At 46.6% G+C, this 16,781-nt stretch overlaps 1 protein-coding gene across 1 annotated transcript in view; it reads left to right on the plus strand.

Moving 5' to 3' along the window:
* Positions 1 to 16,781, plus strand: part of LOC144479463 (receptor-type tyrosine-protein phosphatase delta-like) — a 526,436-nt gene that overhangs the window by 491,583 nt on the left and 18,072 nt on the right. Inside the window, exons 34-35 of the mRNA XM_078198154.1 lie at positions 3,183 to 3,309; positions 9,611 to 9,736. Of these exons, the coding sequence (XP_078054280.1) occupies positions 3,183 to 3,309; positions 9,611 to 9,736 (253 nt within the window). The remainder of the gene's footprint in view (positions 1 to 3,182; positions 3,310 to 9,610; positions 9,737 to 16,781) is intronic.

The raw sequence follows: 16,781 nt of genomic DNA on the forward strand, positions 1-16,781 counted from the left end.
TGACTAACCTTTTGAAGCACTTCATAATGATGGATGTCAGAGCCACCGGCTGATAGAGTTAACCTGTGGGTCTGAGCTCACATGTAAGCCAGACTGGGTAATGATGGCAGGTTTCCTTCCCTAAAGGGCATTAGTGAACCAGATGGGTTTTTGCGACAACTGATGATAGTTGATGCGGTCTCCGTTACTGAGACTGGCTTTCAATTCCAGAATTTATTAATTGAATTTAAATTCCACCAGCTGCCATGGTGGGATTTGTGGGATTTGAACCCGTGTCCCCACAGCATTAGTCTGGGCCTCTGGGTTATTAGTCTGGTGACATTACCACTGCACCACCATAAAGTTCCCAAAGCATTTTCACATGTGGCAGAGGCAAAAATCGGGTCTATAAAGGAAGCTTTGCTCTAACTTTCCCAGGTCGGAGTGTCTCTGCCTCCAGACGTTAGCCAGGCAGATCTCGAACTCGGTGCAAAGCTGGGGATTCACCCGCCTTATATGTCACCTGTATATCTGAAAAGATTGAGCGAGTGTGTGGTGGATGCAGCATTCCCATCCATCAGGACGCAGGGCACAGCTCAGCTTTACTCTGTTTGAGGTTGGGGGCAAGCTTGTGTGCCAGTTAGGGCAGAGTTGGCTGCTGTGTAGGGTTTCTGGTCAAGGTAGCTGGCACTGGAGGAATGCCTGCAGATGCCACTGGAGCGTTGCATACTGCCAATGCCTCATCCATGTCAACAAAAGGCAGCAACAACTGTGCTGGGATAGGCTCCAGCTGTACCTCGGGGTCCAGGGTAAACAGGAGAGTGCATTAGGGCGGGGGGGGGGGAGGCATGGGGCTTAGCGGTCCATTAGCACAAAAAGTGTAGGCAACGCACTTTCTCCTGGGTGATCTGCCAAAGTTCATTCGTCAACTCTGGAAGCCTCCTGGACAATTCCGAGGCATTGGCCACCCTAACTGTAGATAGTGCGTCTGTAATGGGCGGCAGGACTGACAGATTCCCAAAAAAGAAATCCTGGATAGAGAAACAAAGAATTAATCTTCAACAGAAACGCTTCACTACCTGCCACTGGTAGAGTGGGGAACAGAGAGCAAAACAAATCAGTATGATCACCCAAGCAGCCATCGTCAGGTCAAACTAATTAGCAGTCATCCCACAGTTTAGCTATTAGCCACCTGTCCTTTAAACTGGAAACTGAATAAGTACCAACAGTGGAAGAAGCACTGTCATTGCACCAAGTATAAGTGTGCTCTGCGCTCGCACACGGTGCCCCCGACGGTGTACGGAGCAATGCTATTGCGTGGACCACATAACCTGGGCATTCTCCAGCTACCCCAGTGCTTCCTGTACGTTGCCAAGAGACTTCATCCTGCCACATTCCAATTTGTGGTTCATCGCTGAGCAGTCGTGGAGCAGAAAGATTAATCTTCTCACAGTTAGTCACCAGATAGTCAGAGCGCAAATTAAAATCTCTGTTAGCGCTGAGACAGAGCAGAAGGCAGTTGGCAGAAACTGCAAACCAGCAGTAAAGGAGGCGCTGCACCTGACGCAGTTACTTGTCTCCTCTCTGCTCAGCTGTCATGAGACAATCTGATCCTTGGGGCTGGATTTTCGCCATTAGGGCAGGTAGCTCAAACTTGTCGACTCAGCTGACCTGCCTCAGTATTAAGGGCCCCATTGGATCCAATTTTCACTCCGGGGAGGCAAATATGGGATAGAATTGAGCACACTGACCCCAGAAGCAGATTATAGGCAACCAAGTGGGAAGGGAGGAAATTGCCAAGGCGGGCTGGTTAGAAGACCAGCCTCACTTCTCTGGGACCATGTTGCGGTTGTTTTAGAAGCTGTTAGTGTTAGACCCTCTAGTGTTTGCCCAACCCACCCACCCTCTAATGGATCCTCCATGCCAATCTTGGCATGTCTGGATCACAAAGAACAAACAAAGAAAATTACAGCGCAGGAACAGGCCCTTCGGCCCTCCAAGCCTGCACCGACCATGCTGCCCGACTGAACTAAAACGCCTGACCCTTCCGGGAACCATATCCCTCTATTCCCATCCTATCCATCAAGGAGATCTGTATAATTAGAATCCATGGTGCTCACCTTTCATTCTTTTCCCAGGAGTTATTCATCTTTCTATGTTACTGACCTATGATGTACCCCCATGTTGTTCAACATTAGCTCTCCCATCCCGTTAACTAACCACTTGTCTACTTTATCACTATTTACCTACATATATCTCTATCAGTGGTATTTTTCTGTATATCTTATCTACGCAACTCAGCCTATTTATAACTACGACCTATCTACCTGTCTGTCTATTTACCTATATTGCACCCTGGACATTCTCTCTTCCACCGGGAAAAAGATAGAAAAGTCTGAGGTCACGTACCAACTGACTCAAGGACAGCTTCACAGATTTATAGAACCTTACAGTGCAGAAGAAGGCCATTCGGCCCATCAAGCCTGCGCCAACAACAATCCCACCCAGGCCCTATCCCTGTAACCCCCATATTTACCCTGCTAATACCCCGACACTAAGGGGCAATTTAATATGACCAATCCATCTAACCCACACGTCTTTCGGACTGTGGGAGGAAACCAGAGCACCTGGAGCACTGTGTGCAGATTCCACAGTAACCCAAGGCCGGAATTGAACCCGGGCCTCTGGTGCTGTGAGGCAGCAGTGCTAACCACTGTGCCACCATGCCGCTCCATGCCACTATGTGCCACCGTGCCGCTCCCTGCTGCAATCAGACTTTTGAATGGATCTATCATATATTAAGTTAATCTTTCTCTTCACCCTAGCTATGACTGTAACACTATATTCTGCACCTTCTCCTTTCCTTCTCGATGAACGGTATGTTTTGTCTGTATAGCACGCAAGAAGCAATATTTTTCACTGTATCCCAATACATGTGACAATAATAAATCAAATCAAAAATTGAGATGCGCTATTCTGGACTCTGCCTGACCCATTTAATCTTCTTCCACGAGCAATGTGCATTTTATCTTGTGGGGGTGTCTTCCATCCCACTCATTTAACCTCATTTCACAGACCATGTGCTCCTAACCCCACACATTTCATCATCACCTACAGATCATGTACCGAACTTTTACCCTGTACAGAGACTTCTCTCCTCCTCCAATCCAATACTAATCTAAGCTTTTATTTGTTGCCCCCAGACAACAGAAAGCCTACATAGCCACACAAGGTCCTTTAGCAGAGACTACAGAGGATTTCTGGAGAATGTTGTGGGAGAACAACTCCACCATTGTCGTCATGCTCACTAAACTGCGAGAAATGGGACGTGTAAGTATCGCTGGACCTCTGACAGTTCTTCCAGGATTCAGTGGCTGATTGGTTGATTTGTTTACCTTTTAAACTTGTTTAAAGAGACAGGACGGTGTCGCTGAGACTCACAGTGTCGCTGTACAGCAAACCCACATCCTGGAATCCTTCGGTTCTCTGTCTCAGCTATGCAACTGTGGAAAGGCATCAGGCCAAGCAGATCCAAGTTACCTTTCCGTAGGAAGCAGGACAAAGGGATTGCAGGCCACCCCTTCAGTCCTCCCCTCACAGCTGACATAAGGAACATTGGCAAAGGCCTGGGAGGAATTTGGTGCCACATCAGATGAACATAGTGTTTGTGACAAGGAGGCTTTGGTGAAAGGGAAAAAGATATTACAAAGATCAAGGGAGATTGGGCAGGCATGAAACCACTCGGCCCATCGAGCTCATTGTTCCATTAAAGACCTACCATTTCCCGCACCATTTCGGCATGGTGGCGCTGCTGCCTCACAGCGCCAGGAACCCGGGTTCAATTCCGGCCTCTGGTCTCTGTCTGTGCGGAGTTTGCATGTTCTCCCCTTGTCTGCGTGGGTTTCCTCCGGGTGCTCTGGTTTTCTTCCACACTCCAAGGATGTGCGAGTAAGGTGGATTGGCCATGATAAATTAACCCTAGTGTCAGGGGGATTAGCAGGGTAAATATGAGGGGTAACGAGAATAGGGCCTGGTTGGGATTGTGATCAGTGCAGTCTCGATGGGCCGACTGGCCTTCTGCACAGTAGATTCTATGATTCTAAGATTCTATCACTTGGGAATGGCCCTTGAGTGAAGTGAAGAAATGCTTGGTGCCAGTTTGTTTCAAGACCCACACTGGTCATTTAATTAACCGGGGAGAGCACCAGCTCAAAAAAAATAAATCCTATGTTTCTTCCTCGCAAGCTCACAGTCTGGGTGAAAGCAACCCTTCAACGCATTTGACCTCGTTTTGCTGTTAAAATTAACTTAAAGATTGATGCAGAGCATGTTCTATGTCCTCTCTGTAGCTCAGTAATAAGACAGGATGGTGACCATGTTAAACCTGTTCCAGTCACGCATGAATGTTCAAGGAAATGGATGTGACTGTAGGAAAGAGAAGTCACCGAAGCATTTCTTTCAGCTCATCCACAATAGCAATGATGAGTTAATACCCTCAGCCAACAGCTCCAGATAAAGATGCCGCTTGGTGTGGTCCGAAACCACAAAGACTACAAAGGCTGTAGGTTTGCTTCATAATCTCTGCTTAGAATGGATTCTTCAATAGATATTAGTGGCCCTCACAAAACCAGCTCAGTGTCTGTATGTGGATGTCAGGGACATGGTCAGGGTGACTCACCTGTGCTGCTCATTACCTGGGCTCATTAACACAAATTGGTCAGTTGAGCAAGTTATATGCAACTTGGGAATGGGTGGGAATTCACGATAAACTGTGGGAGAGGGATCAGGAGTAGTTTAAATTTTCATTGTTGTGAATTGGAAATCTGTGCAGAAGGTGGGCTTGTTGCCCAGCCCACTTTAAAATCTACCACAGGAGCATTTAGTAGTTACAATGTCATAATCCCAGTGAGTGCACCAACTCTTGAACCGTTTTGAATCCATAGAATCGCTACAGTGCAGAAGGGGGTCATTTGGCTCATCAAGTCTGCACCAACTCTCTGAAAGAGCAGCTCACCCAGGCCCACACTACCCCACTCCCCTCCCCCCCAACCCCGTGCATTTACCATGGCTAATCCACCTAATGTACACATCTTTGGACACTCAGGGGCAATGTAGCATGGTCAATCCACTTAACCTGCACACGTTTGCACTGTGGGAGAAAACCAGAGCACCCAGAGGAAACCCACGCAGATACGGGTAGTACGTGCAAACTCCACACAGACAGCTTAGAATCCCTGCAGTGAAGAAGGAGGCCATTCGGCCCATCGAGTCTGCACCAACTCTCCAATAGAGCATCCTACCCAGGTCTGCCCACCACCCTCCCCAAGTAACCCCACATATTTACTATGGCTAATCTCCCTAACCTACACATCTTGGGACACTAAGGGGCAATTGAGTATGGTCAATCCACCTAACCTGCACACTTTTGCACTGTGGGAGGAAACCGGAGCACCCAGAGGGAACCCAGGCAGACACGGGGAGAATGTGCAAACTCCGCACAGACAGTGACCCGAGGCCGGGAATTGAACCCGAGTCCCTGGGGCAGCAGTGCTAGCCACTGTGCGGCCCAATCTTTGACCCCAGTAGTGGGCCTCTTGAAGATTTCGTCATGGGGATCTGATCAGATTCAACAGTTGAACGTTAACCGGAACTTTCCGTCAGAATCAGCCGCAGGCTTCAAACGGTTGATTTTCATTCCACCTCGATAGTTGTGGCTTCCTTGCGAGTGTTTCCTTACAGTTTGGAGCTGCTGCCAGCAGGGCTTTGTCAGAACCGTGAAGCAGGCATGTTCCCCCGAGTCTGGCTCTACCCGTATCACCACACAGCCTTGCAGCCTTGCGCTTAAATTCTTTTCACATTCACTCAAAGCTGCCAGTCTCGGTGAAGGGTTTTGTCAGCTAAGTCAATCAACGCAGAAAGAACAGCTTTTCTTGGAGCACAGCGTTTTGAAATAACTATGACTATGCCAGGATTGGGAGCTAGAGGAGTAATTGGGGTGAGATGCTTAACCTGAGGGCAAAAAATTCATTGTTTTTCACAAACATCACCAATTCATGCAAAAACAGAAAATGCTGGAAAATCTCAGCAGGTCTGACAGCTTCTGTGGAGAGAGAATAGAGCTAACGTTCCAAGTCTGGATGACCCTTCATCAGAGCTGGAATGCTGAAATATTGGCTCTATTCATAGCATCATAGAATCCCTACAGTGCCGAAGGAAGCCAGTCGGCCCATCGAGTCTGCACCGACCACAATCCTACCCAGGCCCTATCCCCATAACCCCTCATATTTACCCTGCTAATTCCCCCTGACACTGGGGGCAATTTAGCACGGCCAATCAACCTAACCTGCACATCCTTGGACTGTGGGAGGAACACAGTAAGAGTTTTAACAACAGCAGGTTGAAGTCCAACAGGTTTATTTGGTAGCAAATACCATAAGCTTTCGGAACGCTGCTCCTTCGTCAGATGGAGTGGAAATGTGCTCTCAAACAGTGCAAAGAGACACAAAATCAAGTTACAGAATACTGATTAGAATGCGAATCCCTACAGCCGTGTTGGACTTTAACCTGGTGTTGTTAAAACTCTTACTGTGTTCACCCCAGTCCAATGCCGGCATCTCCACATCTGTGGGAGGAAACCAGAGCACCCGGAGGAAACCCACGCTGACCCGGGGAGAACGTGCAGACTCTACACAGACAGTGATCCGAGGCTGGAATCGAACCGGGGTCCCTGGCGCTGTGAGGCAGCCGTGCTAACCACTGTGCCACCGTGCCATTCTCTCTCTCCACATATGCTGTCAGACCTGCTGAGATTTTCCAGCATTTTCTGTTTTTCCGATTTCAGCATCCATTTTGCCTTCATCGCCAATTGACGATTTGGAGTGATCCCAAAAGGTGTCATCTGGCACCTCAACCCGTTTTGAGCCTGTTTACTCAGATTCGGAAATGTCACGGATGTTAACAGGATATCCAAAGTGTGTGTTTGTTTAAATAGAATGGCTGGGATCTGCTGACTGATCAACTTATTCAGGGCACCTCCAAAAACAAGGTTCCAGTCTCAAGGATATCAGTGCCTCATGGGATTTCACTGAGAAATGGGACTGGGTGACTTCCCTGTTTATTTTTGCATAATTTGTGTCTGGAGGAAACTCTTAAGTAATTAGTTTCTACCAGAATGTCTGGGTCACAACAAGGAGATCTGTATAATTAGAATCCATGGTGCTCACTTTTCATTCTTTTCCCAGGAGTTGTTAATCTCCTCCTATGTTACTGACCTATGATGTATCCCCACATTGTTAGACATTAGCTCTCCCATCCCATTAACTAACCATTATCTCTGTTTAGCTACATATATCTCGGTCAGTCTTATTTATCTATACATCTCTTCTATGTATCTCAGTGTATTTCTAACTATATCTATCTACCTGTCTGCCTGTTTAATTATATCGAGATACTTCTGTATCTATTTTTCCATCTATATATCTGCTTGGCAGCCAACTGTAGATCTTTCATCAAAAGGTTGCGGAGCGAGAAACTCTATCTTGCAGAGATAATAAGCCTTTAATAAGAGCTGCATTTGCGAGGAAATGTGTGTGAGGAATGGTAATCAGATACGGGGAGGCAAGGGGGTGATTACATGACAACGATGATCGTGTTTGGGCTGTTCTCTGATGTCAGCTACAATCAATTTGGATTGCTTACTTCTTTCAAAACAATGCATCCAATTTCTTCCCTCTCTCAGACTTTGGTTGCTCACGGTAACCTCGAGTGCTTTATCTGAGTGATAGTTCTTGATACATGAGCCCAGACCATGAGTGACAGCAGTCCATTTAACCACAGGGTGTGTCACAGCTAAACCCAATCCTTTCCTGAACGATGGTGACATGTTTCCAACAGTAATCGCTGGATTGGGAGCCTTGTCTGATTTTATGGTGTCAGACCCAGGGCAGCGAGGCACTTTGTAGCACTAACCCTGGCTGAGGTTCTCCAATGTAGCATAGACTATAATCGAGCCCGTGTTCGAATTTTAACATTTGAAATTGTTCCTTCTGCCACCATGCCAGTTACCCTGGTAATTCACTCTAGGCTTTTATCTATAGCAAGATCTGGACTGCTCAGACACAACCCAAAGTTTGAAAGACCAATTTCAACATTTCTCCTTTTCCAATCCTGGTGACAACATTGAGGCTGACTTTCATAGATTCATAGAATCCCTATAGAGCGGAAGGAGACCATTCAGCCCACCAAGCCTGCACTGACAACAATCCCACCTGGGCCCTATCCCCATAACCCCATATATTTACCCTGATAATCCCCCTGTCACTAAGGGGCAATTTAGCACAGCCAATCAACCTAACCCACACGTCTTTGGAATGTGGGAGGAAACCGGAGCACCCGGAGGAAACCTACGCAGACAGGGAGACAACATGCAGATTTACGCAGATAGTCACCCGAGGCCGGAATTGAATCCGGATCCCTTGCGCTGCGAAGCAGCAGTGCTAACTACTGTGCCCCCATGCTGCCCTGGTTAGGAAGCAGTTTGTATCAGTCGAGGTTTTCAAGAAATCTTTTCTGTTTTATGCCACAGTGGCCCCAAGAGCAAAACCCTTTTCTGTCACGCTGTTCTTTATATTGGGCCAAGTGTCAGCTTGCACCAAACTAATGTTGCCAAAGCTGAAATGCAGGTTGACTTAAACTGGTTACTGAGTAAATCTGGCAAATTTGCTTCCAAGCTCATGACGTCTACTACTTAGAAGAAGTTGGGCAGCAAATGAATGAGAATGCCAAAACCTTCATGTTCCCCTGCAAGTCCTGCACCTTCCTGAATTGGAAACATGTCACCATTCCTTCATTGCCTCTGGCCCAACATCTTGCAATCCCCGAACCAACGACGCAGCAAGAGGATCTTCACCACATGGTCTGCAACAGTTCAGGATGGCCGCTCACCACCATCTTCTCAATGGCATCCAGGGGTTGACAATAAATGAGTCTGAGACGTTAACAGCATGGAAACAGGCCCTTCGGCCCAACTCGTCCATGCCGCCCCTTTATTTTTTAACCACTAAGCTAGTTCCAATTGCCCGCGTTTGGCCCATATCCCTCGATACCCATCTTACCCATGTAACTGTCTAAACACTTTTTAGAAGACAAAATTGTACCCACCTCTACTACTGTCTCTGGCAGCTTGTTCCAGACACTCACCACCCTGTGTGTGAAAAAACTGCCCCTCTGGACACTTTTGTATCTCTCCCCTCTCACCTTAAACCTATGCCCTCTAGTTTTAGACTCCCCTACCTTTGGGAAAAGACATTGACTATCTAGCTGATCTGTGCCCCTCATTATTTTATAGACCTCTATAAGATCATCCCTAAACCTCCTACGCTCCAAAGAAAAAAGTCCCAGTCTATCCAGCCTCTCCTTATAACTCAAAGCAAATGACTTCCCTGCCACTGACACCCACACCCTACAAATTATTTTTTTTCAAACTTAGTTAACGCCACCAGCAGCCTGTCCATCAGGAGCCAATGGCTTACAACATTCGAAAGAGCCCCTGTAAAAAGTTAAGAAGCGACTGAATGGACCATGTTTCTGTACACAGTGCCACTGATTCACAGATCTGTTGCTTGTTTAACAGGAGAAGTGTCACCAGTACTGGCCAGCTGAGCGATCCGCCAGATATCAATACTTTGTCGTGGACCCCATGGCAGAGTACAACATGCCACAGTATATCCTTCGTGAGTTCAAGGTCACAGACGCAAGGGTGAGTCTCCAAATCCTAACTTCTTGACAGCGGGGGAGGTTGAAGACCTAAAGGGTTGGTTACCATATATGTGAGTGGATGGGAGAGATGTGCAGCAGGTTTGCTTTGAAATGATCCTACACCATATAAAGTAAAGGTGCCATAGTCTCAGATGACCATAGGCTGACTGTTAGTGATTTAACCTGAGGATCACCACACCTCAGGCGAGGGGCAAGTTTGAGAAGCCGATGTGGGAATTGAACCCGTGCTGTTGGCGTTGCTCTGCATCACGAACCAGCTGTCCAGCCAACCGAGGTAAAGCAACCCCCAGCATATAAAGTAAGGGGTGACCAACTGCCTAAGGAAATGGGACTTGCCCCATTGTGACCCATGTCAGATTAAGCACTCCCATGTCAGATGCTATGCAAAGAGCTCTCCCTACCTGGCTTGCAATTGTAACACTAATGCTACTGTCCGAGTTACAATTTTTAAAACCAATTTTCTTGAGCCATTTCTTATTTGTTTAAGCTGATGGCTTAATTGGGAAAGTTGCTGAACTTGAAGGAGTGAGGGGCCTGGTTTAATGGACACAGTGGTGCACACATACATGCACACGAACACAGCGTGAGATGACACAATTGCTGAGTCAGCCAAGATTAGATATGTCAGTCCAGGCTCAGTGGTGGAACTCTCAGTTATTTGGTTGTGTTTTCAAGCCCGATCTTAACTCCTCAGCAGTACTGAGAAGGTGCTGCACTGTTGAAGATGCAGTCTTTAGGATAAAGCATTAAAACTAAGCTTTCATCTGCCCCTTTGGCCACACGATTCAAAGAGCAAGTGGGTACTCCCATGTGGTGGACAACATTTATTCCTCAACTGACATAGACAACATATCTAGCCATTTATTTAATTGGTGTTTGGGAGATCTTGCTGTGCTCTTGTTGGCTGCCATCGTCCTCATATTACACTTCAGGAATATTTTCTTGGTTGCAAAGTGTTTTGGGACATTCTGGGGTTAAGTTTTTGTTTATTTATTAATATCACGAGTGGGCGTACATTAACACTGCAATGAAGTCATTGTGAATATCCCCTAGTGGCCACACTCTGGCACCTGTTCGGGTACACTGAGGGAGAATTTAGCACAGTCAATGCACCTAACCAGCACGTCTTTTGGACTGTGGGAGGAAACCGGAGCACCCGGAGGAAACCCACGCAGACACGGGGAGAACGTGCAGACTCCGCACAGACAGTGACCCAAGCCGGGAATCAAACTCGGGTCCCTGGTGCTGTGAGGCAGCAGTGCTAACCACTGTGCTAATGTGTGAAAGGTGCTATAAAAGCTAATCATTTTTCATTCAAATACACACGCGCTCTTACTAATTTCATCAATTCACTTGAAAATATTGCAGCTTGAAAATGCCGATATTGTAGCCAGCCCCTTTGGCCTGTTTACAGCAGGCACTGTTGAGGGAAATAACAGGTATTAAAAAGAACCAATTTACAGATAATATGCTGTGTTAAAAAATAATCATTGAGAGATAACCATTGGGAGCAAGGTCGGACGGTGATTACATTCAGTTTTTGCCTCAGGTGTTTTACCACTGTGTGCTTGAATTTAATCTCATCCGAGAGGTTTCTCTATGACAGGGCAATTCACTCTGTACTGTGCAGGAGAAATCTGTTGTTACCACACCTGGCAAATGACAATTTCTGCGCTTTGAGAATCTCGTTTGCATATTAAGGACTCTTCGCCATCATCAGGATAAAAATAGCCATCATCTTCGAAACGTAGGCTGGTATCAAACCCCAGTTCTGAGCCACTGAACTAGCCATCTCTGCTGAAATGCTTGCACTGACCCACCACATCAGGATAGCACCCCACTGAACCGCAGTGCTCAGTCCCTCTACTGGTGACTCCTGGGCAGGTTGGGTCTTAGAATTACAGAAGAGGCCCTTTGGCCCATCGAGTCTGCACCGACACTTTAGAAACGCCTGAAGTCCCACCTAATCCCATTTACCAGCACTTGGCCCATAGTCTTGAATGTTATGACATGCCAAGTGCTCATCCAGATACTTTTTAAAGGATATGAGGCAACCCGCCTCTACCACCCTTCCAGGCAGCGCATTCCAGATCATCACCACCCTCTGGGTAAAAAAGTTTTTCCTCACATCCCCCCTAAACCTACTGCCCCTCACCTTGAACCTATGTCCCCTCGTGACTGACCCTCAACTAAGGGGAACAGCTGCTCCCTATCCACTCTGTTCATGTCCTTCATAATCTTGTACCTTGTTCCATGCCATGTACCCCATATCCTGAAGCTAAAAGAAAACTGATTCAACACATTGTGTGAGCCAGCTTCTCCACCTCAGCGAAGGTGTCAGATGCCGTGGAGCAGGGCAGTACTAGGTTGAAAAGAGTACTTGGGAGTAGGTGTAAGGCAGCACTAGTTGAGAAGTCACGGTTAAGTGGCACCTGACTAGGGTTTTTAAAGCCTTTCGGTTGAAGGTTAAGAAAGACTATAGATTAGATAAGGAGTTCCTGAGGTCCCGGGAATGAATGAGTTAAAGTTTCAGTTTAACAATGATGAATTCGACACAGTATTCCGGGATAGAGGGGCCGAAGGAGAGCAGAAAGAGTGGGTGCACTGACAACAGCACCTTTGATGTCATGCTTTGTGCTGAAAAAATGTGAATTATCCAATGATTTGCATTGAGTAACATAAACAGCTCAGAGAGTGGTTGCAATGTAGAGCTGGTTGCCATGTGGAGTGATTGAGGTTAATAGCATTGATGTATTCAAGGGGAAGCTGGATACATGCGTGAGGGAGAAAGGAACAGAATGATATAGAGTTAGATGAACTAAGGGAGCAAAGACATTAGCATGGACCTGTTAGACTGGAATGAGGCTGTTACTGTGCTGTGTCAGCACTGTGGTAATGCAAAAAAGGGAATTAGTGCAAACATTTTTAATCATCAGGTAACTTGATTTTGACTTTACACAAGGGAGAAAGACTAGTGTTGGGTAAAATAAAGAGAAGCGAGACTATAGTGGAGACAAGGAGCGGGATTTTCCGGCCACGCTTACCCCAAAACCGGAAAATCCTGCCAAGGTTAACGGACCTTTGCATAGTCTATGTCCCACCCACCACAATTCCCGTGGCAGGCAGGATGGGAAATTTCTACCCATGTAGGAGGTGAGCAAAGAACCACTTACCAGATAGGAAGCTTTGGCTTGTGTCAAAACATACAAGAAAAGTACAGGTGATGAAGCAATGGGTTTTAAGCCGGGACAGAAGACACAGAGATACCTAAAGAGAGCACAAGAGTTCCCCATCAATACACCAGTTCAGTTTTAATGAAGGAAATCCCAGGTAGTGGGACAGGACCCAAGAAAGTTGAGAAGAGGAGGCGGTTAAGTAAATTATAATGAGATGGTGCCAAACTTGAGTTTTAAATATCTGTTGGTTCTAGAAGGAACGGTAGAGTGAGGGGAACAAGTTCCACATTTGTACAATTCTTGAAAAGAATAGCAGAGTGCGCGCTGTTCCACTTTGGCCTACCTCATGTGACCAAGTCACTTTATGACTTGACCTCTTCGCTCCTTTCTACTGATGTGGGAGAACCACAAGCAACCAGACATTTTATATGGACTATAACTCCTCCCGGGAACGCAACTCTTAAATGTACTATGTATTTTTCTTCAGATGCTTCCTTGTTCTGCTCACTCCCTCCAGTAAATAATCAGAGCACATCTCCTGAAAGGCAGGCTTTCACTGTTGACATTCACATCAATTGTAGAAGTCCATAGAAAAAGATGTTGTGTATAATGTCAATATGTCACAACTATTATCCTGTGCCAGCTGGTCTGTTTTCTCAGTGATTCCCAGGTAGACCTGTCAGCTCAACCAGGCCTGTCAAAACCAAAAAAAAACGTACAAAGCAGGAATAAGTAGTAAAGCCAGGTAAAGTCAATCTTCGAAGGGTAGTCATTATCCAAGCATTTGATACAATGAAGATTATACCATCCATTACTGAGATTCTCAGGTAAAACAGCAGCAAATGCACACCAGTGGTCCTGACACTTGCACCATCATTAATAATTCATTGAATTTTACACCACATTGCAGCATTCATTCCATTGTTATTTGTAGGCTGTCCCTAATGCAAAATGGCCGCCACCATAGCCTCCAATGTGAGCTTTAGATCCTCGACATGACAAAGCACTGTATGGATACAGACATTCCATTGTCTGTGAATCACTTCCATTAAGTAATTTTGCAGCATCACTACAACACTCAACGAAATTGAGAGAATTAGCAATACTTAATAACTACATCTGTATCTGGGCAGAGGGCTCCTGTTTGACCGAGCTCAGTGATGTTATTGTCAGCAAAAATTATAAACTAATTCCATCATGAAGTTATTCACCATGATGACTAAAAGTTCATGTTCATATTTAAAGCTCTGGCTTCCCAAAGTCTGAATTTCGTAGGATTTTATGAGGTTACTAAACTCGAATTTTACTCGAACTTCAATCTAAGCACCTTGATTTAGGTGAGGTTTCATGGAGTATAAACACAGCAATATTGTGTGTGCGTGCACATGGCAGGAGGGCAACGTCTCCAAAGATGTGCAGGTTAGGTGGATTGGCCGTGCTAAATTGCCCCTTAGTGTCGGGGGGACTAGCAGGGTAATTCCGTGGGATTATGGGGATAGGGCCTGGGTGGGATTGTTGTCAGTGCAGGCTCAATGGGCTGAATGGCCTCCTCCTGCACTGTAGGGATTCTATGATTCTTCTATGCCGGTTGCCAGTGGTGGGATTTTCTGGTCCAGCTGCTGTCATTCGGATTTCCCATTGATTCCACCTCACGCCACTGATATTCAAAGTCTAGTGGGAAAGATCTTTGATGGGCATGGGGGGGTGACGGGGCAAGTGGAGTTGAGGCCACAACCAGGTCAGCCATGAAAGGGGCCGAATGGCCTACTCCTGCACCTAAGCCTTAGGTCCCTAACTACCATCAGCAGAATTCATTCTCGCATTTGTTTGTGGGGTCTCACTGTGTCGTGAACAAGTGCAAAACAGCAGGCACTGCATTTGAGTGGAATCCGGTTTATTACAAAGAGGCAATGATATTGTGTTATTGAATCCTTCAGAAGCCTGACTGATGTTCATAACTCTGACTGTTACGATGCACAAGAGGGCATAGTGTAAGTTATGGAAAGATAAAAGAACTAGTGATATGAAGAAAGATAAATCTGTAATCTTTGCTAGAAACATGGAATTTGTTCTCCTTCTTGGCTCAGTTGCCGCATGTGGAACAGAACAACACAGGAAAGCTCCAGGTTCTGCTCCTAGTCTGTGTTGGGTTAGCTGGTGCCAGTCAGCCCAGCTGCAGGAATATTATATTTGGACTTGGTACTTAGCCAAGGGAGAAAGAAATTGGTCAAGTTTAAAGTTGATTTATTAGTGTCACAAGTAGGTTTACATTAACACTGCAATGAAGTTACTGTGAAAATCCCCTAGTCACCACATTCCGGCGCCTGTTCAGGTACACTGAGGGAGAATTTAGCATGGCCAATGCACCTAACCAGCACGTCTTTTGGACTGTGGGAGGAAACCGGAGCATCCAGAGGAAACCCACGCAGACACGGGGAGAACGTGCAGATTCCACACAGACCCAAGCCTGGAATCGAACCCAGGTCCCTGCCGCTGTGAGGCAGCAGTGCAAACCACTGTGCCACCGCGCCGTCCACAATGGGCGTTGATCACTCTCCAATCAGCCATATCGCAATGGATGAGGGCACGCTTTAGGCATCGAAGTGAGAGGCTGCCATGGTCGAATATCCCGGCACGCACGTACAGATTGACCACTTGGGTCGGACAGCAGGAGGTGGCCTGCCTTTGGACAATGCCAGAACCCAGCGAACGTCTACAATGTCTGCAGGGGAGGAGGAGTGAGCATCAGCGAGAGAGGGAAATGAGTTATGACATAAATTAGGCACTAACTAGCCACTTAACTACAGTTGAGAACACTAAACATTATACTGTGCTCAACAGAATTGGCCATCCATACTTCAAATTGCCCCAAGCAGCTATAAAGAGAAGTACTAACTCTTTGCCTGCCTGCAATCACTTGATTAAAAAAGCAAAGCCCAAAGTTAAGGGAAAAAGGAATCCTAGTCGGGCGTTAGAATTTATTTCATTAAGGCCACGTTTGGTCATTTTGAAAACAAACAAAGCAATCTGTGTACCAGAGACACAGTGAAAACTGGCCTGCCAATTATTTTTGAAGACGCTACATGAATGTGTTATAACATATCTCCATTATGATGGCTAAGGAATATTTGCAAAATTAACAGCATAGTTCACTCTGCGCCAATCGGATACTGACTGTGGGCCGGGTTTTCACGATGGAGGTGAGAGGTTTGAGCCGGGAAGCTTCCCAATCGGCAGACCCATTCCCCGCCCATCATAATTTCATGTCCAGGAGGTTGGGGTAGGATGGATGCAGGCCCACCACCTCTGGGGGCAGGACTGAGGTGGCAACAGAGGTGGGCAGGTGACCAGGCTGGCAGGCCAGAACTGTGATTGCCATTTACCGGGACATTGGTCTAGGGGCGGCATGGTGGCACAGTGGTTAGCACATTAGCCTCACAGCACCAGGGACCTGGGTTTGATTCCAGGCTTGGGTCACTGTCTGTGCGGAGCCTGCACGTTCTCCCCGTGTCTGCGTGGGTTTCCTCCGGGCGCTCCAGTTTCCTCCCACAGTCCAAAAAACGTGCTGGTTAGGTGCATTGGCTATGCTAAATTCTCCCTCAGTGTACCCGAACAGGCGCCGGAGTGTGGCCACTGAGGTATTTTCACCATAACTCCATTGCAGTGTGAATGTACGCCTACTTGTCACACTAATAAATAAACTCTAAACTTTAACTTTTTAATGAGGAAAATTGGTCATTCAACCCTCACCTCATCCTGTCCCTCCGTCTTGCCCCAAACCCCAATCCCACCCTGCACCCCATACCCCCAACATATCCTTTATAGCCGTTAGCCAGTATCCACTATGGG

The sequence above is a fragment of the Mustelus asterias genome, chromosome 26, assembly GCF_964213995.1.
Source record: "Mustelus asterias chromosome 26, sMusAst1.hap1.1, whole genome shotgun sequence".
In the NCBI taxonomy this organism is placed as follows: Eukaryota; Metazoa; Chordata; class Chondrichthyes; order Carcharhiniformes; family Triakidae; genus Mustelus; species Mustelus asterias.